Source organism: Corythoichthys intestinalis, chromosome 17 (assembly GCF_030265065.1).
Source record: "Corythoichthys intestinalis isolate RoL2023-P3 chromosome 17, ASM3026506v1, whole genome shotgun sequence".
NCBI classification, from domain to species: Eukaryota; Metazoa; Chordata; class Actinopteri; order Syngnathiformes; family Syngnathidae; genus Corythoichthys; species Corythoichthys intestinalis.
Genome location: NC_080411.1, coordinates 21,083,340 through 21,110,335, shown reverse-complemented (window position 1 = coordinate 21,110,335; position 26,996 = coordinate 21,083,340). Strand labels below are relative to the sequence as shown.

General features: G+C 36.9%; 1 protein-coding gene across 3 annotated transcripts in view; it reads right to left on the bottom strand.

The window, feature by feature from the left end:
* Nucleotides 1-6,233: 6,233 nt before the first annotated feature.
* The window catches only part of LOC130905820 (leucine-rich repeat transmembrane neuronal protein 4), a 172,587-nt gene continuing 151,824 nt past the window's right edge, over nucleotides 6,234-26,996 (bottom strand). For all 3 annotated transcript variants that reach the window (XM_057819529.1, XM_057819530.1, XM_057819531.1), the window contains one exon: nucleotides 6,234-9,867. In XM_057819529.1, coding sequence (XP_057675512.1) covers nucleotides 9,550-9,867 — 318 coding nt within the window. In that variant the 3' untranslated portion in view covers nucleotides 6,234-9,549. The remainder of the gene's footprint in view (nucleotides 9,868-26,996) is intronic.

Here is a 26,996-nt window from a genome sequence, read left to right as displayed (position 1 = left end):
AAGAACTCAGTCCGGTCCTGGCCTTTTTCGCACCAGTCATGAATGTTAATTATAACAGGGTGATTTAGCAAACCCCGTTTTCCATCAACTCGTAGACCTTTAAAGGCCAACAAAAAACTTCGGTTGCAAGCCATCAGAAGAAACCACTGGAACACACAGATGTCAAGGTAAGCCTTAGCTAAAATCTAAGCGGCTAACAACTGCGTCACTGGTTTTATATACACAGTCATTGAGTCTTACCAATATAAACGTGACGAAAAATTGCACAAATTAGAGCAAAACAAGTTTACAAGCTAATGTATTTTGATTCAGTTTTCAACTGGTTTAAACTGGAAGTTTCAACTCATCCCGTTAACTATGAGGTTTTATCATAATGTCATTTCACAATTTTCACAGAAGAAACACCATTTGACCAAAACAGTCCAGACTTTGTCCCATCTACTTTTGCCTTCGCTATCCAGTCTGGCAAAATAAAAGGGTGATGCAACTGGAGCGTTAAGTATCACAAAAAAATTTAGATCAGTCTCCACCCATCATTTTCCTCTCTCCAGACTGAATGTAGAATTGGATGGAAACAACCATGAATTGGATCCCACCTGCCATGGATTATACATTTTTAGTTGGGTTGTTCCGATCATGTTTTTTTGCTCATGATCCGATCCCGATCGTTTTAGTTTGAGTATCTGCCGATCCCGATATTTCCCGATCAGATTGCTTTTTTTTTTTTTTCTCCCGATTCAATTCCAATCATTCCCGATATTTTTTCCCGATCATATACAGTTTGGCAATGCATTAAGAAAAAAATTAATAAAACTTGGACGAATATATACATTCAACATACAGTACATAAGTACTGTATTTGTTTATTATGACAATAAATCCTCAAGATGGTATTTACATTATTAACATTCTTTCTGTGAGAGGGGTCCACGGATAGAAAGACTTGTGACTTTGTATATTGTGACTAAACATTGCCATCTAGTGTATTTGTTGAGCTTTCAGTAAATGATACTGTAGCCATGCCCAATGCATGATGGGAAGTGGAACCATGACTGTGTGTAGTGCTACCAACTGATATATCTTCTCTGCGTTGGGAATTAAAATAAGGTGTTAAGAAAAAGATCAATTGCTACCTTGCTTCCCCACATTGCTTCCCATGATATTTCTAATAGTAGGGAGGGGGATTGTAAGGCTTTAGCCAATTAAAATAAGCCTCCAAAGGCTGCCAAAATCCACTCTACTCATTTTACGCTGCCTTTTATCTCTCTATATAGGTACATTGGCACCATTACAGATTGAGCGCGACAATGTGTGAGTTAGTCGTGCAACGCATGCATTAATTGCATTACATATTTCAATGTGATACATTTAAAAAAAAAACTTATTACCGCCGTTATCGGGTTAAATTTGATAACCCTACCTTAATCCTAAACTAAAGACTCTGGATGAGTGTAACATATTATGTCTGTAACGTTAAATACAATTAGAAAACGGATTAATTAGAAAATATATTTAAAAAAAAGGCATGGCCGATATTTTTTTGCCGATTCCGATACTTTGAAAATGACGTGATCAGATGCCGATCGATCGGGACATCTCTAATTTTTAGGAAAACAATGGCTGTGTAACTCTTATCATTGGATAAACTCATTGAAAAACAAAATTAGCTGAAAATTTACCTGTTACCCAATTTGCAATACATGTTCAATATTACCATATTTGATTGAAGGTGTGAGAGTAAATAAGCGTTTCACATCTTCCTACTCCGCTTCATACATGAAATTAGACATACTATTTATTATTGTTATATATGGATTTATGTTATGTACTTTAAATGGATGAACAAGTTAATATGTAGATCGATTGATGTAACATCACAAAATACCCTTTCAACAAATTGGTAGCTCTTGTGCATGTGTCCCAAGCAGCAAGCGAACAGAGACTACATCATAAAACAGATTGCTTACCACATTGATTTAGCTCAATGAAACACCATGGCATCATATTATATGTTTATTTTTTTTAATCATCATCAAAATGTTTACAAAACATTTTCTCACAATAATTTACTCAAAGAGCCATATGTTTGCACTTGGACCAGATCGCCACAAAAATGCTTTAGGTCTGAGTACAATAAAAGCAAAGCCCAAATGAGAGAGAGAGAAAACAAAAACAAAAACAAAAAAACAAAGCAACTACTAAAGAAAATTTTGCAGCACATATTTACACCCTACAGAAATCAATGCTCTCCAGAAATTGGATGGGAGGGAAACAGCAGGGATTCAGTTGTTTTGCACATTTACAGTAGGAGACTGGGAAATAAAGGGAAAGTGCTTAGGGCCATCATGGAAACAAAGACTTGTATCTGATATTGCTTTCTGTCAGCTTCCCTCTGCTTTCTCTCTCACTGTCATGACAGATTAAATGCAGGAATAATGTTACTTGTTTAAATTCCAACCTTACCTACTTTAGTCTTCACATTTAATACAATTAGGGGCATAACCGGCCTTTGTCAGGCAAATGAAAAAGTGTTTTTCCCCGACAAAGGTTAATGATCACAAATTGCTACCCTGCGTGCCCTTTGACATGAGCAATGGCAGAAAAACAGAGTCTGAGACAATACTGGTCACAGGCTGAAGACCTTGCTCTAATGTGAAACAGCAATGAACAATAACAATCAATGGGGACTGGGCGGGCATTAGCATCAGCAGTGGTGACATCGGCTAAAAGGAGGTAGAGGAGTATAGTACACGAGCCTGTAGGTGCATGCACACGCTTGCACTCACTCACACACACACGCAAACCTGTTATTATTTCATGCATCGCACAGCTATCTTGAAATTACACATCCATTTAGGTCTCTCACAGCAAATCACCCCTTTGTACAACGCTGGAAAAATTGAGACTTTGCAGTGCGAAAGCTATTTATGGTAGCTGTTGTGGGGCTTGGGCATAGTATTTGTCCTCTAAAAATTTAATTGTTTAAAAATCACTCATAACTACCCTTAAAATGATAATAATTTAATAGAGATATTTCGAAAAAATGGATCCTGTATACTCAGTCTCTGAAGCTGTGCCTATAGCTGATGAAAAACAGGCACGTAGAAAAGCAGAAAAGTTGTAAATCCCATATTTCAAATTAATTTCTAAAATGTATTTATTAGGTATTAGGAATTACGGAACAATCGCAGATTGCCTTAGATGAACTCAAATTGATGGGTGCATCAAAAGCTCCAGGAACTTTAAGCATTATTGGATTGTGTGCACTTAGTCTTACATTTTAGGAGTCCTACTTTTTGAGGCTGAGAAATAAAGTTGGATTCTTGATAGAGTTGTTAACATTCACATTAGGTGTGAGTCTCTCTACGAACTGTTTGTGCATATAATGAACAGTTTACAGAATGCAGGCAATTCAAGAATGCTGCTTGCTTGCTATGCGTACTAAGCCATGTGTGAATCTGAAGCAGTTTGTATCCTTTCAAAACACTGGGAATAAAGCTGCCTGAGATGTTAAAAAACATAGCAAAAGCTTGAATTGTGACAGAATAAATGTACTTACACTTACCCATTTGTCCTCCCAATTGAACATTGTTTACCCACTGATCTCTGCTACTTTCCCCTTTAGAGATTTGCATTTAGTTCTTCCTTCGAGCATTACCACGACATTATGAAAGTTTTTATTGCAATCCTCCAGACTTGTTTTTAGTTAACGTCCCACGAAAAGCAAATTTAACAACAGAGGGAGAGAAAGCAACAGAAAAAAAAAGAAAGCTGAATGTCCCAGTTGGAATTTGGGGAGACTTTTTGTGAACTAAATACTAAACTAACAAAAGTGAAAGGGACAGAAAATATAACCTGCCGCCATTTCATGGCTAGCAAAGATGGTCTTTAGCTTGAACTTGTATTATGTAGTATGAAGAGCCTTTGCATGGTGAAAGATATGGACAGTAAATAGTACAAAATATGTAGAAAGTAGCACGAGAGGCACCAACTAAATTCATGTGCAGTCATAGACCACTATCAGATTGTGAAGTCTATGGTGCAGGACTGGACAAAATTGTGTATTTTCTGTTTACCAATCAAAACCACTAACTGAAAAAAACAATAAACAGTGACAAAAATTTAAATCAACAAATAATTACACCAAAAAAAAAAAAACAAAAAAAAAAAAATCAAAAGCAACATAACTGGCCTGGTAATCCAAGAAAATATATACGTTAGGTGTTGTGGGTTGTACCACACAGAACATGGACAACAGTGGCTAAGGAAAGCTGCCTTAAGGGATGAGAATTTCAATTATAGATAAGTATGTTAAATGTAATGTTACCCATCAGTATGTATGTGTTAAAGATTTTTTTTTTCTTTTTTGCTTTATTTAATGATCTGGTAACACTTTACAATAAAGGTCCCTTAATTAACATTAGTTAATGCAATTTTAGACAATAACTCATGTTTAAGTAACATTACAATAATTAATATAATTGCTTATCTAACATTTATTATTATATTACTAATTATTATATATATTTATTAATTAACATGAGTTAATGCATTAGTTAATGCATTACCAGACAGTAACTAATAGTTTGGTAAAATTAAAACAATTTATAGGCCTATATAGGATTAGGGTTAGGGTTTGTTAACTTAAACATTTCATATTTCTAAGTTCTGGTAAAATTAAAACTATACTATATAGGCCTATATAGGGTTAGGGTTTTAGGTTTAGGGTTTGTTAACTTAGCATTTATAATTTCTTAGTTAAGGGACACGTGCTAGACTTTACAATAAGGGTCCAAAAAGCATTCAGTAATGGTTGATAAAGGTTAAATGGGGGGGGGGGTACTTAAGCATTTTTAATTTCTTAGTTAAGGGACACATGTGCTACACTTTACAACAGACATGTTCAAAGTCCGGCCCGGGGGCCGAATGCGGCCCGTGGTCAAATTTCATCCGGCCCCCAGCCTCTGTCATAAAATCAATAACGTCTGGCCCGAAAACAAACTTTTAATAAATTGGTCAGCAGTACTGCAACCAGGATATGAAGTAGTTTACACCCAAAATGCTGCCCCTCATTTAACCACCAAAAGGCAGCAGCACTTTAACCCTTTATTGCCAAATGTATCACATTTCATACAACTAAAATTTCATGATATTGAGACTAATTTAGAATTTTGACATTTCTTTTTGAAAAAAAAAAGTGATGGATGCATCTGCAGGTTCCATGAGAAAAAAACAACACATGATTTAGCATGGGTTATAGCTATAGAGTGCTTATTACACATATTCATTTTGACTTTTCTTTTTACAAATATGAAAAAAAAAGGTTTCATTAGGACCTTATTTTATCAAATTTAGGGATTCTCTGATAATTTCTTCATGTTGGAGGTATTTAAGGGCTAAGCAACCTTACTCCTTGTGACCCATTACTTCCATTTTCTAAAATGGTGACAATCAACAAAAAAAAGAAAGTTGACTGTGACGGCCGACGCTTCAAGGATAGTTGCAAATTAGACAATTTCTTCACTAAAATACGCAAAAACTGTGTCTGCCTCATTTGCAAAGAGACGTCACTGTTTTTAAAGATTTCAATGTGAGGCGATATTACCAAACAAGACACGCTGACATGTACGACAAGATTACAGGGAAGATACGCAGTGAGAAATTGAAGCAACTTGAAGCTAGTTTAATGTCACAGCAGCAGTATTTCGCAAGAGCCCGAGAGTCGAAAGAGAAAAAAATAATAAAGCAAACGTGACACACTGAATGGCTTGCTAAAATTTGCTTAAATATATTGTTCTAGGTAAAGGACGTCAGCCAAGGTCGGCCCCCCACATTTTTACCACACCAAATCTGGCCCCCTTTACAAAAAGTTTGGACACCCCTGCTTTACAATAAGGGTCCAAAAAGCATTCAGTAATGGTTAATAAAGATTAAGTAATACTTATGAGGTATGTTCACGTGAAATACTACCATACTCAAGGTTAGGTTATAAAATGAAATATATATAAGTGCATTAGTAAATAGTCATTAATGTATACTGGTACTAGTAAGTGATTATGCCCAGTGAGTCCTTGGGTGCTGCTAACTTAATGGTATTATTATTATGGTATTATTTCACGTAAACATATCTCATAAGTATTACTTACCCTTAATTACCCTTACCCCCCGCCCCCCAACCTTTATTAACCATTACTGAATGCTTTTTGGACCTTTATTGTAAAGTCTAGCACGTGTGTCCCTTAACTAAGAAATTATAAATGCTAAGTTAACAAACCCTAAACGCAAAACCCTAACCCTATATAGGCCTATATATTATATTTTTAATTTTACCAAGCCTTTAGTTACTGTCTGGTTATGCATTAACTAATGCATTAGCTAATGCATTAGCCAATGCATTAACTCATGTTAATTAATGTATTAATAGATGTTAGATAAGCAATTATTATAATTATTGTATTGTTACTTAAACATTAGTTATTGTCTAAAAATGCATTAACTAATGTTAATTAAGGAACCCTTATTGTAAAGTGTTACCAATGATCTTTGGGTGGTTTGGTGTTTCAATGGGCTAGTTTGGTGGGCTGGCAAAACATGGTATGCTTTAAACGGTACTTTTTGAAGGGTGAGTACCATACACAAGCCTTTTGTTAACGACAATTAAGAAACAAATTATCTCAGCATGGATGTAATTATTCTATATATGTTGATATTGCAATCTAAAGAAATCCACAAAAAAATTATTTTATTATGAAATGTAGAAACACATTTGCCAGCTTTTGTTCACTGCTATAATCTAACACGCGCTTGGAAAAGCAAATGTTTCTGCCATATTCACGACAGACATGCTCTATATTAAATTGAGGTTTTCAAATAGAGTAAGGAAAATCTGCTTTTTTAACCTGATGCACACTTTCCTAACTAGAAAGAAAAAGAATCTTCTCTCAAATCTTCTCCCATTTCAGATTTTTTTCAAAGGTTTTTATCTTAACATAAAACAGCATTTGCAAAAGCAAGAAAGGCCAAGAGACAGCAAAAATCCGTCCTCAAGGACAGTGCGAATGTAACTTGTTGCCACTTTTTTGTCACCATGCTTTTGGTTTTTTTTGTTCAGGACTAAGTGCTCCTCGTCGCAAAGTGACATATTGCAATGTGATATTGTACATCTAAGGCAGAACCACAGAAGGCAATACCAACCAAAGTACCTAGGTCTGGCTTGAGACTAAATAAGCGTTATAACTAAAAGCAGCAAGTACTGCATTACAGGGGTTTCATAGAGCGTCTTAAAAAGAATCCCACCTCGAACATGTTAACCTTGAGCAGTTATCGCCTGTGCCGTGCTGTCAATTTTCAAGATACAGTCCAATGTATTAGCATGCAGAGATGGATTTTTAATCAGGTATCCCTGGGTCAACAAGAGGCAGACAAAGTCAGGTGTGAGGAGGTTTCTTGTAGAGCAAGGCAGGCAGTATACTGACAAAATTGAGAGAGCTTCTATCATGAATGAATAGGTATAGGTTTGTTTACCAAAGAATTTCCTCCAGCACTATTAAGAAATTGTACTAAGCAAAACTTTTTCTTTTCACACACTATACAGTACAACATGATTGGCTTAACCTTCAAATTTTTTGTGAATTTGATAAGACCTTGCTATTTCAGGCATTCCTTTTACGTAAAAGATATGACACATGAGAGTAATTTTGGTAGAATTCAATCATTTGTATGACTTGGGAGGAAACTGATGGTGCTGCATATGGTCATTGAGATGAAACTAAAAGGAGGGATATGTCACAAGGATAGGGTTCTCCAACTTTCTTTTGACAGGTAGATGACTGGATGACAGAAACGGTTTAGTTTCACAGCGGGATGATATAATAGTGATGTAAGCAATAGAAAAATATTTTTCATTGAAACAGGAGCAGTTGATTTTCCACTTAATAACACATTGATCACAGACTGGAAAATTAATAAGGCTCCGTCTTCTTCTGTTCATAAGATGTTACAGAAGAAAGTCATTTTTTTTTTTTTCTGTCTTAAAAGATTTTCTATTTACATGATAAATAAGTTCTATTTGATTTTGACCTTTGATACGTTTACAGAATGTCTTGACATCATCATTGCACACCTCAAAAAGTGTCTCTTAGTTCATGACAACAAAGGAAAAGATAAATAATTACCCAGTTTCTTATCTTGGTGACCAAGAAAATGTCGGTCTCACAGTTTGTTCAGTTACTGGTGACTAAACCAATCAGAGTTCCAATATGTCCAAGTGCATCACCACTTGCGTGTGGGGAAAACAAAAATATCCCTGTGCATTGCTTGCTTCGAGTATTCCTTGCTCCATAAGTGAATAGCCGTGCTTGACACTTTCGCCAAAAGTTTCCGGAGAGCCATGATGTCACTCTCTGGGTGGTACGGAGATGTCAGGCATTATTCCCAGTTCCTTAACAGGTCAAGCCCATGTCAACACGATGACACAACACACCCTACATGAGGGACTTGCTTGCACTGTGGTGTGGGGAGATGAAAGGAGCAACATGCTCAGAGAAGATACTTTCCTCTCCGTCTCTTGTTTAGAGTCAGGTATTATTCCAAATGGGGCAGTGAGAGTGGTCAGTGGACCTCTTCAAGGAAATGTACTATACTGTACTTGGCAATCATTTTTGAGGTTTCACAAATTGTTGTTTGGCTATACATGTTTACAACTTTTTGCCATTCTTTCACCAGAACCTTGTATGTTTACGTATGTAGCATGCGCAAAAAACTTTCATGAACTTGTTTCTGTGGGTGTTACTGTTGAACAGTCGAAGGACTAGAGTGGATATAACAACGTGATGAATGGCAACGCATAATTATATAATTATTATGGCAATTTGTCACAAATAGAACTGCAGACGTTTAGTATGTGAGAATATAGGTTCAGAGATGCTTGTTCAGTGAATTTTAAGAATGCCCTCAACTTGTGTGCAGTTATGTTAAAAAAAGACTCTTTGGTTTGATATCTATAGTATTGAAATGAATTATATCCCAAATCCAGAATAAAAGTCAAAAGAATCAAAGACGAACTCAGTGTAATTATCAATTGTGACACATGACTCATCTTTATGAAATAATTATAGACATTCGCATCTGTGTAAATTGCTGAATAGGAACTATTTCCGCAATTTCAGTTAAATACTTGGTTAATTACATTAAATCAAACTCTTTTTGTGTGATAGCTCCATTGTCATCCCTAAATAGAACACGTGCATGTCCATAACTTTTCAAAAGCATAACCCGCTGTGTTGAAATGGCTACAGAAATAAATAGGCAAAAATATTTTTAAAACGTCTATCTTACTTATTGTAGACCATCTTCAACTTGCTGTTCTGGTAGATAATTCTATAAATATTGTGTTGTCCTGGACTTTAGGTTTGCTCAGATTGTGTGTATCGATACCAAAACCACTTTAATTTTTAATCATCATACTCATGTTCCAAAAACAAGGACAATAACCAGCTCAGCTGCCCCATCATTTTCAAGTCACAATTCATGAGAATTGTCATTATCCTCCTAGCGTCCAAATTTAAGTGTGCCGGTGCGCTCATTGGTAAGATTGGCACTGGGAGTGTCGGTCGTTGGCCTGAGTGCTGGAGGAGGAGAACGAGGTCCTGGTACTGAGGGTCCTATTGTGGCAGCGGTGGGCACAGCCGGGAGTGCTACTGTCTGTATAGTACCCCTCTCACATGGCCCAAGGTCTTCCAGCCCCTCGAGACCTTGAGGGGGAGCCTCATAGCTCATGTTTAACCGCAGGGGTTGATGGGCTTGGCAGTAGTCTACAATCGGCTGCTCGTATCGGTAGAAGGTCAGTGCACCCATCTGATGGGGAACCTGTTGCAAGGATGAGGAGAGGCGAGGGGAGCGGGGGGTAGAGAAATGACATATGAGTGGAGTGTTGGAAGAAAAAAAAAAAAAACACTTTTTTAAACAATCAGGCAAACTACTTTGAAATATACTACAAGATAGACAATAACCAGTTTGAGTTAATAATATTCCCAAATGCCTTTAAAGAGAGCGAGAGAGATTTGATTTTTTTCCCATAATGTTTTCGACCGTAGTTTAATGTGCTTTTCTGGCTCAGACCTTCAGCCTAATTGGCAGCTTATTGCTGGCTTTACATCATTAACCTCACATGGTGACCACATGCGACTCCACTGACCTAAAACCTTTCAAAATGTTTGCCTAGAAGCATCAGAGGCATCATGGCAACTGCTTTTTACAAATGTCATGAATTTATTGATAAAATGACTTGAGCACTAAGAGTAAGAGTTATGAATGGAAAAAAAAAAATACAATTTTGGATGTGTGGGTTTTAACACAAATCACACAGGCGCTAAAGCAAATAAATGTGTACTTTCTCTTCGGTGTTATGCCACATTTTTTTATAGCCTGGAGCAAATGTCACATCTGGCCATGTGACTTACCCTCCTTTCTCCAACCTTAACATCATGCCAAATTAAACACGTGATTCTTATGGTAATTAATTCCTTTCAACTTTCTAGTGCACAATACACACAGTAACGCTCAGTTGATGACAAAAACTTCCTAAATCCTAGTCCTTCTCAAAAAATTTGCATATTGTGATCAATTTAATTATTTTCTGTAATGTACTGATAAACATTAGGCTTTCATATATTTTAGATTCATTACACACAACTGAAGTAGTTAAAGCCTTTTATTGTTTTAATATTGATGATTTTGGCAAAAAAGTCATGAAAACCCAAAACTCCCTATCTCAAAAAATTAGCATATTTCATCCGACCAATACAAAAAAGTGTTTTTTAATACAAAAAAAGTCAACCTTCAATTAATTATATCAGCTATGCACTCAATACTTGGTCGGGAATCTTTTGCAGAAATGACTGCTTCAATGCGGCGTAGCATGGAGGCAATCAGCCAGGTGTTATGGTGGCCCAGGATGATTCAATAGCGGCCTTAAGCTCATCCATAGTGTTCGGTCTGGTGTCACTCAACTTCCTCTTCACAATATCCCACAGATTCTCTGTGGGGTTCAGGGCAGGAGAGTTGGAAGGCAAATTGAGCACAGTAATGCCATGGTCAGTAAACCATTTACCAGTGGTTTTGGCACTGTGAGCAGGTGCCAGGTTATGCTGAAAAATGAAATCTTTATCTCCATAAAGCTTTTCAGCAGATGGAAGCATGAAGTGCTCCAAAATCTCCTGATAGCTAGCTGCATTGATCCTGCCCTTGTTGAAACACAGTAGACCAACACCAGCAGCTGACATGGCACCCCAGTCCATCACTGACTGTGGGTACTTGACACTGGACTTCAGGCATTTTGGAATTTCCTTCTCGCCAGTCTTCCTCCAAACTCTGGCAGTTTGATTTCCAAATGACATGCAAAATTTGAGCAACAGTTCAGTGCTGCTTCTCTGTCGCCCAGGTCAGGCGTTTCTGTCGCTGTTTCAGGTTCAAAAGTAGCTTGACCTGGGGAATGCAGCACCTGTAGCCCATTTCCAGCACACGGCTGTGCAGGGTGGCTCTGGATGTTTCTACTCCAGACTCAGTCCACTGTTTCTGCAGGTCCTCCAAGGTCTGGAATCGTCCCTTCTCCACAATCTTTCTTAGGGTGCGGTCATCTCTTCTGGTTGGGCAGCGTTTCCTGCCACACTTTTTCCTTCCCACAGACTTCCCACTGAGGTGTCCTGATACAGCCTATTCGCTCAGAAATTTCTTTCTATGTCTTAGCCTCTTGCTTGAGGGTGTCAATGATGGTCTTCTGGATAGCAGTCAGGTCGGCAGTCTTGCCCATGATTGCGGTTTGGAGTAATGAACCAGGCTGGGAGTTTTTAAAAGCCTCAGGAATCTTTTGCAGGGGTCTTGAGTTAATTTGTTGATTCAGATGATTAGGTTAGTAGCTTCTTTAGAGTACATTTTCAGGATATGCAAATTTTTTGAGATAGGGATTTTTGTTTTTTCTTGACTTTTTTGCCAAAATCATCAATATTAAAACAATAAAAGGTGTTACTACTTCAGGTGTGTGTGATGAATTTAAAATATATGAAAGTCTAATGTTTATCAGTACATTACAGAAAATAATGAAGTTTATCACAATATGCAAATTTTTTGAGAAGGACTAGTATACTCCCTCTGATGAGGCTTTTCAGTTGTTCAGCGTGAGGGAAACACTGTTTCTATGCGGCAACGAGTCAATTCACCAGGACAGTCGGCAAGTAGCACACACTACAGCCAAAGCTTTAGTTTAGTTTCCAGTGAGCGGTTTGGTTTGGGGTAGAATAGTATAACATTTCCATATGTGCGATTCCACCACCAAAGGTTACCATTCAATTAGGCGGTGTCCTATACAGGTGGGGGATTTTGCATCAGTATGACACCATATTAGTCAAGACATAAATCCTGCAGTTTATATTCTGGCGCGGCTTATTTATGAATACTTATACAGTAGGTGAGGTGCATGTCTTTTTGTGTCAATATAATAAAATGTGGACTCGTGCGACTTATAGTTCAGTGCTGCTTGTAAAATAAAAAACGTAGTTGTCTTGTAAAATTTGGTAGAAGCGAGCCACATGGCTTATAGTCCAAATATTACAGCAATTTGAACACCAGATATTTTAATTTGCGTAAATGTAAAAATCTCCTACAGCATCCAAATTAAGAACTGGCAATCCCAATGTAATGTAATGCACCCTATGAAACAACAACAAATACTGCATGTTTTGTATCATTCCTATTTCTGAGTAACCTAGATTTAATTTAATCCAGCTGTGTAGATAAAAATGTATCATGGTTGAGAAGGCGTCAAATGAAGCCAAATGAAAATTGTCAACAATATGCACTTTAGGAATTACACAGAACCATGGATCTATGCTGAAGCCTCTGCAGAAAACATTTGCAACACCAGATTTTTTTTTTTTTTTTTTTTTTAAGAAAAAGGTTGTAGCCTGAAGTTAAAGTGTAACATGATTATATTGAGTGCCGTAGTATAATTCAGCAGTTTTGCAACAGTGCAGTCTCATAATTTTATATATATTATAAAATTCCTGTCAGCCTGTGACTAGTACCGCTTTAAAAAAGATAACAGACCAATCTCCTTTGTGTGCCTCTACCGAGCCTCTCTGTTAAGCAAGAATCTCCCATAACCACAAACTCTTTTACTTTTGAACCTCCTCCTTCCTCAAATGGTCTCCATTAAGTGAGGCTGACTCATCCCATTATGGGCACTCAGTGTATTAGTCCCATCATTTCCTTCTCAGTTTAAACCTCTCACCAACCTGGCCTTGGCCACCACACCACCACCTCTCTCTCTTTCTATGGTCCACCTCAGTTCTGCTCACAGCTCCCTGCCCAGTACATTTAATTAATTAACTGATATTAACTACAAAGTGTCTCAGTAGCTCCTATCAAAGTGTCAGGGCATTAATTTGCTCTTGTGCAGAATTTGCGTGACTACCACCTCTGTGGGATAGGTAGAGGGGATGTCTGCAAGTCATACGATACAAATTGAAACAGTGACAGGAAAAAGTTATTGCCTACCCGGTATGCCCAAACCTTTGGATGCCATTGTATACTCAGTGTTATGGGAAAGTATTTGCACCATTGTCAAATGTTTTTTTTTTTTTTTTTTTTTTAATTTATTTTTTCATTAAAGCAATATAAATATGATACAAATATAAGGAGCAGACACATAAAAGCAAAGTAAGATATATAAATACAACCTGTGTGACAAAAAAATCAATAAAAAATAAAAATAAAGGTACGGCTAAATGCCGCAACCCAGAACAATTCCAGTATAGATGAGGAACAAAGAAAATGAAGGCCTTAAGACTCATCTGAATTATATTAATCGTTGAGACGGAGTCAACTTCAAGTTGAGTATAAAAGTTAAGTGCTGTTAGATAGTTTGGATGTGTCATTCAACTTCAACAACACTCAACGTCATCCAACATTGGTCATTCATGAATGTTCACGCCTATCTTTTCTCAACATGTTGAGCATAGTTCATTCAAACTAGTCAATCAACGAGCATGTGGATATCATATGGTACGCTCAAGGCCCGTGAGAACACTAGGGGCAGCATTGTGCAATACCCACGCTTAGTCTGCTGGAAAGAATTAGAAAAAAGATTGCATGTGACTTGGAAAAAATATTAGTGCTTAGGGATGGGAATTGATAAGATTTTTACGATTCCGATTACATTATCGATATTGCTTAACGATTCGATTCTTTATTGATTCTCTTATCAATTCTAATGGACTGCATGTGGTTCTGTGTTCAATAAGTTTTATGGTTCATTCGCCTCGGGGTGTCGGTTAGAACACGAGGAGCGGAGAGCGGGGCAACAGGCACAACTACATACAGGCAATGGCTCTTGATATGAGAATCACTTAATGAGCAGATGAGAGCATGCGTTGAAAGATGTTGATGTATTTATATGTCTGTGGAATAAGACTGGAATGTGTGGGTATATGTGTGGTTGTGAGAGGAAAGAAAATTACATCATATTAGTGCTGATGAAATGAACAATGCAAATTGACTGTAAAGCAGTCAATGACACACATACATGACTCGCACTGTATAATGAACTGAATGAAGGTGGGGGGCGCGAGTGCGCACACACAATGTGGAATCACGTTGCGTGCATGTGCGGTCATCTTGGCGATAAAAGTGGCGAAAACTAATCACTTTACACTCATATGGATGTACAACATCATCTTAAGATGCTAAACTAACACATTCCCTCTTAACACAAATGTGCAACGCGATTATAATGTAAACAACACTCTCCTTGACGCAGCGAGGACGAGAGGTAGCAACCATTCGACGTAACACTAAAAACACGGAACAGTCGCGCTAATAACGGCTCTAACTTATCATAAGAACTTTATGACATGAAAAGGAAATACTTACATTCATCAATGGGCGCACACAGATTAACAGGTTGCCTCACACTGCTCGAAAAGTGCACCTTACACCTATTCTCGGTTCCAGAATACGCAGCGCGTGTGACGTGTGACAATAACAGGAAGTAACTGACTGGTTGCTATGGGAACGAACGCATACCCAATGAACCTTTCTAACAGGAAAATTGCTAATAAAATCATTTAGGATTATTTTAGATTCATATATGTTCTATTTTTCTTATATCGTATTTGACGAGGGATATGATAGACCCATTAATAGACTTTTTGGGGAAAAAAAAATCACCATTTCTTTAAGTACTTTCATGAATAATGATGTGGCCTGTGAAAATCAATGCAAAATTACTCGGCGACGACTCTTCAGATTATACTTGGTGAATGGTTACTCAACCATGTAGTCTTGCTGGTTCGACTGTGTGTAACATGCGTAAATGACGTGACATAATTTGTGCTGGTTGGAATCGGTAAGGGAATAGTTAGATAAACTGCCAAACGATTCCATGGAATTGAAACACACAGAACGGTAGTTCTCGATTCCCAACCCTATTAGTGATACAGGTGACAGGAAAATCTGGTTAGGCGATAACTGGAGAGGAAGAGGGAAATTTTCCACCAATTTATAAGAAAACACAGCCTAATAGCACAATTACTTAAGCCTTTTTTATTGGGACTAATTTAAGATTTCTGCCTAACATAACTCTCCTATTGCAGCTGCATCATAATGCTTTACTGACTCTGTCCTAAGCAATTCAGAACTGTTCAAAAACACTCACTGCCCTAGGCATAAAAAATATCAAAGTATTTGTAACTTTTTTTTTTTTGTTCCCGAAAATGTTAAAATATGACCCATTTAGCAGTATGCTATTATGCTAACAATAAAGTGTTTGTTGGCTGTTGTTGAACCAACAAAAGTTAAGTGATGTTGATTGTGTAAAAAATGCTTTAGAAACCTGTTTCTAAAACACAGTGAAAGCCATTATCCACAAATGGAAGAACCATGGCAGAGTGGCAAACCTTCTGTATGAAAATATTACTAATGGCAAAGTTATAAGGTGAACAGCATTACACACTACATTACAACAACATAAAGACTCGTGTTACTTAAGCCAAATACTGTTTATATATATTGTCTTGTGAGGGAAACCAAGACACCCAAAGGTTTGGTACAATGATGAAATTTATCACAAACTGCAGTTTAGAGAACACAATGTGACAAAGGGTAATGTCTGGAACACAGTGTCTTCCTACACTGGGGAGCGGTACTTGCATTTATACTCTTCTAGCTCCTAAGAGGACTCTAACACTAACCCCGGTAACACACCGAGTAAGTCTACGGCGCGTCAGCGATACCCGCGCGTCAACCCAGCACTGACGCTCACACGCAATTTCCATAGGACGCGTTTTACAAGCAGAGCGTCTGTGGAGTGGCTCGATTGCAAGATCGTGTGAGAGTAGCAGGTATTTAAAGATAATAATACAACAACCATTTGCCTTTCAAACCCCACATATCGGTCAGCTTTCTTTCTTTCTGAAAGAAGAAAAAACAAGTCCTGTGCTGAAGAGAAAAGCAATCCCAATGACAAAGATTTTCACATGTATTTTTTCACATGTATTACAAATGAAATGCCTCAATCAATCATTTTTTTTCTTATGAACTATTTACAAAAGCTTTATTGATGGCTTTTCTCAAGTTAAAGCGCAACGTACAAATTAATACATTTGATTGCATATTATTTTGAAATCGAGCGGATCCACCGTATTTTTACACGAGCGACTTCCGGTTTGCCCGATCCTACCTAGTAGTATTGATGCAGGATGGTGACGTCTCGCATAAAATACTAAACTCTGCCATTCTTTTTTAGTTTGACACATTGAAACTCTTCTAGGACACGTCTAAAACGCAGCCACACTGCTACTAGTGTGCACTGCCTGATTGACTTCAACGGCCGCGTTTCGACCACGTCGCGCGGTAGATGTGCCTGGTGTATTACCGGGGTAAGCCAACTATTATCACAATGCATTGTTACTACACTGCAAATTTATAACATCTTAATCAGAATATTTTTCTTGAATTTAGTTAAAGAATATTCTCCATTTTGTTTTTAGTGTTAAAGACCAGTTAACAGATTAATACATCAGATTATTCCATTTACTTTAAGCAAATATTAATATTTGTACTTATCAAGCCATTCATCTAAAAATTGGTAATTTTTCACTTAGATCAATAAAAAAAATGCTTTCAAATAATGTTTGGAACAATATCTATTCTCTAATTTCATATGACATTTCAATTTTTTTTTTTAAGATTAAATGGGCTAATTTATTACTTAAAATAAATGTGTTAAACTTATTGCCGGGTAACTATTTTCTTATTTCAAGAAATTTAGTGTAAGAGACTAAAATTTACACTTGCAGATAATTTCACTTATTTCTTGTAGATTTACACTGAAAACAAGGGAAATTAACTAGTTTTAAGGAGGTGTGTTTTACAGTGTATTGGTTGAACAAAGGCGGCACAGTAGTTGAGTGGTTAGCACGTCCGCCTCACAGTTCTGAGATCAGGGGTTCATAGGTATCATACGTATGAGCGGGTGTGTGAATAGTTGTATGTGTCATTGTGCCCTGCGATTAGCTGGCAACCAATTCAGGGTGTACTCCGCCTACTACCTGTAGTTAGCTGGGATAGGCTCCAGCACCTCCGTGATACTCTTGAGGATAAACAAAATGGAAAATGAATGAATGGTTGAACAGATATGGTATTGATCAGTCAAATGTGATCTTTAATGTGTGTCATTCACACCTGCCAGGCTCATCCTCTTCAACTTTCGTTAGTTCCTTTAAGAGACAGGAAATTCACAAGTTGTCACGGTAACATTAGCATATGTGGTTAAACAGTCTAAACTGAAGATTTCCAACACGATTTATATATATAAATATTATATGTAAATATTCATATGGACACATACCGTACATGTAAAAGGTAGAAAGTAGTATTTGAACTACGGAGTTGAAATTTTTCTATCTGAAACCTCCCACAATCAGAATTGTTTTAAGACAAGCAAACGCCCTCTCTCTTATTCTCTCTCTAAGAAGCTGGCATATATTGATCATGTATTATCATTTGAATACTTCAGGTCTTTCATCAAACAAAACAGAGAGGGGAATTTCGTCCATGATGTCCTTTATAGGAAAGACACAAATGTTTGCACAGTGAATTGATTTTTTCCCCGTTATTTTATAATGACTTGTTAGTGACTTACACTATTCTTATATACAAGTATAACAGTATGATTACTTAGAGCCCAGTCAAATCCAATTAGAAAGTAAACAATTTTCATATTGTGATACAAATACTGGATTATACCGTATTGGCCCGAATATAAGACGGTGTTTTTTGCATTGAAATAAGACTGAAAAAGAGGGGGTCGTCTTATATTCGCGGTCTAGACATTATACCCATTCACGACGCTAGATGGCGCCAGATATCATTAAAGCGATGGTCTTTCATGACAGATCTCAGCTACTCTCCCCATTCACGATGTTAGATGGCGCCAGATATCATTGAAGCAATGTTCTGTCATGACAGCTCTCAGCTACTCTTTTTAGTTTAACCAGTTTGCATTATTTTATTGTAATGTTTTTCCTTATTAAGATTTGTTTCAAGGCTACAGTTACAGTTAGACTTCACTTTGATGGTTAATGCAGTTATTGCAATTTTGTTGTTTTATCACAATAGATTGGTTTATTTACATTTCAAAAACCAGAAGCCATTCATGTACGAATGTGATTGCACTTTAGTTTGCATATTGTAAATGTTCAGATATTAAGATTTGAATGAGGCAAAATAACATGCTTTTTCTCTCAAATATATTGTTATAATCATTTGTTTTGGATGTACTGTAATTATTTTATGTATAAAATTTAATTTGGTGTTCAAAAAGTATTTTTTCACACTTGAGTCTTGAAAAAGAGCCAATACGGTACTTTTAGCCTAGTAAAGTATACCAAAATAGAGTACCAGGCGGCTGTAATAGCAGGCGTTCCATTGGGCTGGTAAGGGACAAAAGATGATTTTAAAGCTCTACTGAACAATAATATACCTGTTTAAATGATTAAATTTTAGGATTAATAGAAATGAAACTCCTTCCATTTCAAAACACTCTCTATAAAGTCAGCATTGTGTGAGCATAATACAGTATGTGACTAAGGCATCAGAATGAAAGTATGTTTCAAAAGATGATAAAACCTAAAGCACAGAGCAATAAAAGAAAACTTATGTAGAGTTTGACGTTTCTGTTCCAAGGTTAGATTATGTATGAGAGAGTTGCTTGGTCGAGTTATTCGATTGCTGATTGTACTTGCTGCAACTGCAGACATTTACATAAAGGAGCAAAAATAACGCAGCCACACATGCTGCACTGCTGAATACATTTTTTTTCCTTTGGATGTCTGCCACCAGTAGCTACGCTTCTGCTAACAATGACTGGCACCCCGCCTCCTCCTGGATCCCATCTCTCTAAGCCTGAATGCACTCTAGTCACATTGGTGACCTTCAGTCCCAAAGCTCTGAAACAATCGCTCTAAAAAGCATCCGGCAGCCAATTTGTATGCAACTTGCCTAAAAGATCACCATCATAGAAACACTTCATCAGATAAAAGAAACTATTCTTTTTATTATGTAATAAATTTTAACTGGGCACCCCACAAAAATTGACTAAAACACACACACAAATTATGTACTAGTATATATGTTTATATTCTTACAGAGAAGTGCATATATGTTCACATATCTGTCTGGATGAACAAGGGTGTTTTCTAAACCACATTTGTAATGTGGGTGAAATATGTTTCTCTTTGACTTTCAATAAGCAAATGTGAATAATTAATTCAATGACTTGAAATTACACTGGTAAATTCTATATTTTTTAACCTTGAATACATTTCTGTTGGTAAAAAAAAAAAAACAAGACCAAAGTCTTCAACAATGAAAGCCAACTACATACGGAGCAATGCATCAAGATAATGCAAACACCAGCATGGAAACCATGTGAAAATGACAATAACAAATAGATTAGCAGGAACAAGGCCTGTATTCAAAGTGCTGATACTACAAGTAACATCATTAGTTTTATGTGGACAGAAAAACAATCGCAAGAGAGTCATGTACTGTACAGTACAAAGGTGGTGTTTGTATGGGAGGCATGCTTGAAATTCACCTAATAAAATGAGAGCCAGCAGAAAGAAAAATAGTAAAATGGGTGTGGAATTGACCATTATGTCTTAATCTGTAAAATATAGGGAGTACAATAGATAGATATTATATTTGATCATATTTATTAAAAACATGTGTCTCTTATACGATAAACTTTTATAATGAATGAACCTAGTAGGAAAACGTATATATGTACAGTGGGGAGAACAAGTATTTGATACACAGTCAATGGGAAAACCCATTGGCAGTGTATCAAATACTTGTTCTCCCACTGTATATATATATTGTATATTACCAAAATCACTGAAATAAGTCATAGAAAGGCTGAAAATAAATAAATAAATAAATAAAAACACCTAAAATACTCACTTGATTTATCTTTAGCGCCTAATCTAGAATCGGGTTTCCTAATCTTTGTTCAGCAAAAATAAGCAATGAAAATTAAAAGGAAACATCAACAATTAAATAGCCACAAAAAAAAAAAATCAAGTATACTGACATAATGTCATATTAATTTACTTTGTGTGAAATTCGAACGTGTGTGTTATATAATAATGTATGCATTTTTTTGTGTGCATCTGTCACTGTACGAGGTGTGTCATAAAAATTACATGACAGGTGTCACAAAAGATATATTAATATCTAACCTACAGGATAAGTTTCCCCCTTTGTCTTCACAACACTTCACACGTGTTAACCGCGTTTTGCTTGGCGAGATGAGATCACGCAGAGCCAGTTAAAGCGTGCCTCCGGTGGTCAGCTGAAAAATAAAAAAGGGTTCCTGGAGCCGTTTTGTACAGTTTAATAAGTATCTGGTGTTATAATAGTTGTGTCTAGACTTTGACAAAATTATGCCCCAAGTTAATGCAAATGTGCATATCCATATTAGCTACTTTTTGGTCAGCAGGGGACTGAGTCTAGGCGCGGCGATGTTGAGATTAGAAATGCCACCAGCAGTCCCGGCTTAAGCGGTCTGAATGCAAAGCAATAAGTATATGTTAATAAATAACAAGCAAAAACAAGAATAATAAAGAACTGTCCCCCCAGGAATCCATAATTCCTAGGGGTGAAACGTAACACAAAAATCTCAGTTCGGTACATACCTGGTTTTGAGGTCACGGTTCGGTTCATTTTCAGTACAGTCAGAAAACAAAACGCAAAATATAAATGTGCTAGTTGTTTATTACACACCTTTCTGCTTTCAACAATAGGAGCATTAGCCTATACAAAGCTAGAATTCTGCTCAAAAAGTAGCAGGTATTTAAAGATAATCCAGCAACAATTTGCCTTTCAGACCCCGCATATTGGTCAGCTTCATTTCTGAAAGAAAGAAGACAAAAGAAGTCCTGCGCTAAAGAGAAAAGCAATCCCAATGACAAAGATTTTAACATGTATTTTACGAATGAAATGCCTAATGAATCATTTTTTTTCTTATGAACGGTTTTCAAAAGCTTTATTGGTGGATTTTCTCAAGTTAAAGCGCCACACAGAAATTAATACATTTAATTGTGTAAGCAGGATCTGTGCAGGGGTCGCGTTAACCGAATATTTTCCGTCGTTGACCGGTTTTTTAAAACGGTGACGGAAAAAACTGAAGTCCATCTGTCATTTTGACAGGTTGCAATTCACACCCCAGACCACAGGATGGCGAGTGAGCATATTAATTAGCTATTGTCTCTCTTGATGCATGACGTCGTTGGCCTTACTCGGAAAAATGTCAAGGCAACTGAGTCTTTGCCTGGCACGGCCAGACTGTTCTCCCTGTATTTTTCAAACACTGAGAGAAAAGTCTGGGACACAGCCTCTCGAGTAGGTACAAAATCAGTCAACAAATCAGATTTGTTTATTTGCGTGACGTGTTCTTCACGAGCAACGTCACTCTTGCGCGCCGAAAGTCGTCTCTATAACACCACGGATGGCGGACGGGAGAACCGAGAATATGTTCCAATCCGCGGTAAATTCAGTTTTAAATGAGCTAAAACACATCGACACCAGTCACTGACAACAGTCTGTCTCGCGCTAGCCATGTTGAATACACTCCGTTCTCCTCGTATGTTTACTTCCGCGCGCAAGTCCCTCGTCCTGCCCCCGTCACTTTGCTAACGGCACGTCTGCCCGTCGCTGATTGGTGCACTCCGCTGTCTATTTGCCTCTTGTTAAGCTTGTTCAGACAGAATATTAATTAAAAATGAATGAAAACAAATACTATTGAATATGTCATTATTATCATTTTAAAAATGTAAGTGACGGATAAAATTAGATTATGACCGGATTTTTATGACACTGTCAGTCAAAATGACAGACAACGAAAAAGTTTAGCGCAACCTCTGGATCTGTGTATTATTCTTATTAATTAATTACATATGTTTTAACTCATTTCAATTTATTTTATTTAAACGGGCTGTTATTTAGTTTATTATGTGTTTATATTTTACAAATGTGATGTAGTATTCATTTATAATGTATATTTTATGTTGCATAACTTTTTAGTTCCTATGTGAATATTAGTTCCTACTTGTTTTGTGTCGGTTATTATTATAGCAGAGAAGACAGCAATAAATCAACAAAGACAAGTCAACTGTGCCCCGATCTACCACTCAAGAGATCTGATGGACTCAAAAAGTGGGTTACAATTTCATATTAGTTTGAAAATCGACCGGATCCACCGTATTTTTACACGAGTGACTTCCAGTCTGCCCGATCCTAGCTACCGTTAGTAGTATTGACGCAGGAGGGTCGCTTCTCGCGTCAATTAATAAACGCTGCCGTTTTTTTCGCGTGCGTCTTGTTGAGCCGCTTCTGGGCCGCACTGCGACTGGTGTGCATTGGCTCATTGACTTTAAGGCCCGCGTTTCACTGAGTTCTCGCGGCGGCCACGTTGTCGCGCTGTTGATGTGTCTGGGTTATACTGTCCTACAGTGTTGGTCCTCATTATAGTAGAGAAGACAGAGTAAATATAATCTACACAAAGAAACTTTTAACCCGATCTACTCGTAGCCTCGAAAAGTAAGGGTTACATTACGTCAAAAACTCGTTCGGTACACCACGTACCGAAACGGTTCAATACAAATACATGTACCGTTACACCCTTAATAATTTCACAATCCCAGAATTTTACAAAGATTCCAAAGCCTCCCATGAAAATTAAAGCAGTCTCTGGAATACAGTGTGAGGTGAAAAATATTTCATTTTACCTGAGATTAGACAAATGTACTGTAAATAACCAGTGCATGTGAAGTATTTGTGCTTGCAGCCTCAAATTGTAAATAACTATAAAGAGAGGTTGACAGATTCTGAATTAAGAACTGCAGTGGAAGGCATCATTGATCATCACCTAAAGAGGCACTAATGTTTCAAACGCTTTAAAACACATTTTGGTACAGTAAAATCCACAACAACTGTTTTCCATCAGTTTTACCCGTGCTTTCGTCAGTTTCTCTCATCAATGCACAAATGGTACAGAGTTAATAATCACTCCTTATTCCGCAACATACAGTGCTTGACTAATGATGCTTGACAGGCCCAAAATCAGTCGTAATTCAAAGGTGATTTTCCCAACTCAGTTTCAGTCCAATTTCTGAATGACTTCATCAAGACAATGCAAACGGCTTCTATGATTCCAGCATTCTATGTCAAATGAAAACTTTTTGCATTGCATGCTCATCTGAAAATATGCACAGAAAGTAGAGCAGAACACGCTGCTATAGTTACAGACAAGCAAAAACTGAAATGAAAGACCCAAAATAGGAGAGAAAGGCTGTTTGATGCCTGTTTACTGAATGTTAATTAAAAACTGCCTGAATCCTAAAATCCCTGATAAATATTTCATCAGGTGGCTCTTAGTGATTGCAATTGTAATGGACCACCAATACTGAAATTATCTTCAGTGAAATTATGGCTCAGCAACAGTCTCTTCTTTATGATTCACTTACATAACATTGAGTGACCTCACTCCCCAGACTCAGTAAAACATACAGTACAGAGTTCGAAAGCACTGTTTTGCATGTGGGAGGATAGATGTAAAATCAACGCGAGCACAGGGAGTAGAGTGAAACGCTACATGGAATATTTGGAGCTGGCATTTGAAACTAAAACCTTTGAACATGGGAAAAAATGTGGGAGAGACTTCTGGTATATTGCCGTGTGACCTCTATGAATTGATTCAAAGTCTGACCAAAATTATTAAAAACTTGGCGAAAACACGTCCAAGCCATTTATTAAAATTTCAAACTCTGTAGTGTATGTTAGTCTTATCCTTATTATATAGTAATTTTGAACTGTGCAAAGCTGAAAAATGTGCATGTTTACTAACCTAACTTTTCAAATTAAGGATGCAAATCTGGATTAAAACACAATTCGATGAGGTAGAGTATCTAAAACTACTGTATATCCAAGGGCTGATGGGAATTGGGATTTTTTTCCCCCCTACTGCACTGATTTGATAGTTCCGAAGCTTCTAGAGAAAAATGAGGAAGGATATATTCCACTAATTGTATTTGAAGACGGTTTTAGCAGGGTAAGAGTTGAGTCCATCCTCAGATCTCTGTCCCTCCACTGGCAAACAATCTATTAAAGCTGGAAAATTAATGTATTCATTCAGAAAGTGGAGATAACAGCTCTGAGACACTTGGGCACAGCAGGGCTCGGTGCCAAATCGCATTTCTTAAAAGGCTCTCTTTGACAACACCAATACATTCATGTTAGTAGGTTGTGAAGAAACAGGTGCTGTGGCTTGTTGCTACTGTAGTTCAACTCACTCACAATTGCAACCCTCTAACGATTTAACCCTGACTTCAAAGCAGCTTTATTTTTGCATGATAATTAACTAGAATATTTCACTGAACATAAAGCAAGAGACAGCTTTACCTACAATGTAATAGTTAAATTATAACTAACCTAACCCAAACCACATTTCCCATTACAATGTATAAAGTTGTTATTAATCCATACAAGTTGCTGTTAATGAGTCAACTCCTCACCAACTACAGCAAAGATTTTCGTCATCTCCTCAAACGCCATGCTCCATAATAAATAAATAAATAAACAAACAGCTTTTCCTCCATCACACTTTTTGTACCACTTCTGTTTATGGCAGTTATGGCATGTTAAAATTATAACAACACAAATTCAATGCCTCTTAACGAAAACTGGATTATGGAAAAACTGGTTTCTATTACAAACACTAATAAAATATAATTATAATTCCACTTTGTTTTTAAACACAACTCAATGGTCTTGTTTTCTCTATTCAACAATATTCAGACTGGCTTCCTTCTCATTAGTACCACCGATCCACTAGTTATTTCTTCCCCTCACAATCCATCTTCCGTTCCGTCCCCCCCCTCCCCCCTTTCATTAAAATCATCCATTCTGGCATTACTGAAATTGTTTTTGTGTCTTAAGCAGCCATTAAACTATAACAGGGGGAAAAAAATAATAAAACTGTTGCAGATGTTTCCAATTATCCGTTTCTCTGAAAACATATTGAAAATACTGTTACATCCCAGGTCCCATCCCATCTCTTTTCGCATATCAAAATCACTAACAGACACCACACTACTCTTTTTTGACAGACTCCTCAATATTGGCATCACACTTAGACGCCTCAACTGGTCCAAATCCAAGTTCCCTTCCTTCAAATCTCATTCTACTTGTCCTTCGTTTCCACTGGTGTGCCTCAGGTTTCTGTACTTAAACACCTTCTCTTCATAAATATCTATATTCTCGAGGCAATATTCTCCTGTATTAAACTGCTATGTGGATGCCATTCAGCTCTCTTAGAAAACCACCTCTTCACGCTTCAGCATCCCTCTTCTAGAGTGCCCCTTTGAACTAAAGTAATGCATCTGCTTTAATTTTCTAAAACTAAGCAACTGAACAAACAGAAACACATTTTTCTATCACAATTGCTTACTCCTCATTTTACCTGCACTTCAGCTTTGGATTGTTGATTTCATCATTGACGACACACATCTAACATTTCAATTATGGGTGCAATCTAGGGCTGCAGCTATCGAATATTTTAGTAATCGAGTAATCGACTGAAGATTCTATCGATTAATTGAGTAATCGGATAAAACACTTTTTTTTTTAGGTAAAGAGCAATTATAAATATACATGAGAAAAAAAAAGACATTTCATCCAATTTTGAACCATTTTCAGTCAATCAATGTCTTTATTTTAGGGCTGTCAAACGATTAAAATTTTTAATTGAGTTAATTACAGCTTAAAAATTAATTAATCGTAATTATTCGCAATTCAAACCATCTTTAAAATATGCCATATTTTTCTGTAACTTATTGTTGGAATGGAAAGATAAGACACAAGACGGATATATACGTTCAACATACGGTACATAAGTACTGTATTTTTTTATTATAACAATAAATCAACAAGCTGGCATTAACATTATTAACATTCTCTTAAAGCGATCCATGGATAGAAAGACTTGTAATTCTTAAAAGATAAATGTTAGTACAAGTTATAGAAATTTTATATTAAAACCCCTCTTAATGTTTTCATTTTATTAAAATTTGTAAAATTTTCAATCAAAAAATAGACCAGTAGCTCGCCATTGTTGATGTCAATAATTACACCATGCTCACTCATTGTGCTTAAACCCATAAATCATTTGGACCCAAGCGCCAGCAAAAGGCACCAAACACCAAAAAACAAGTAACAAGCGGACATTACACTGCTGTTATTTTAATCTGTTTGAGCGGGGCATGTGCGTTAATTGCGTCAAATATTTTAATGTGATTAATTTAAAAAATTAATTAACGCCCATTAATGCAATAATTTTGACAGCCCTACTTTATTTTCGATGTACATTGTTGAAAACAGCCAAC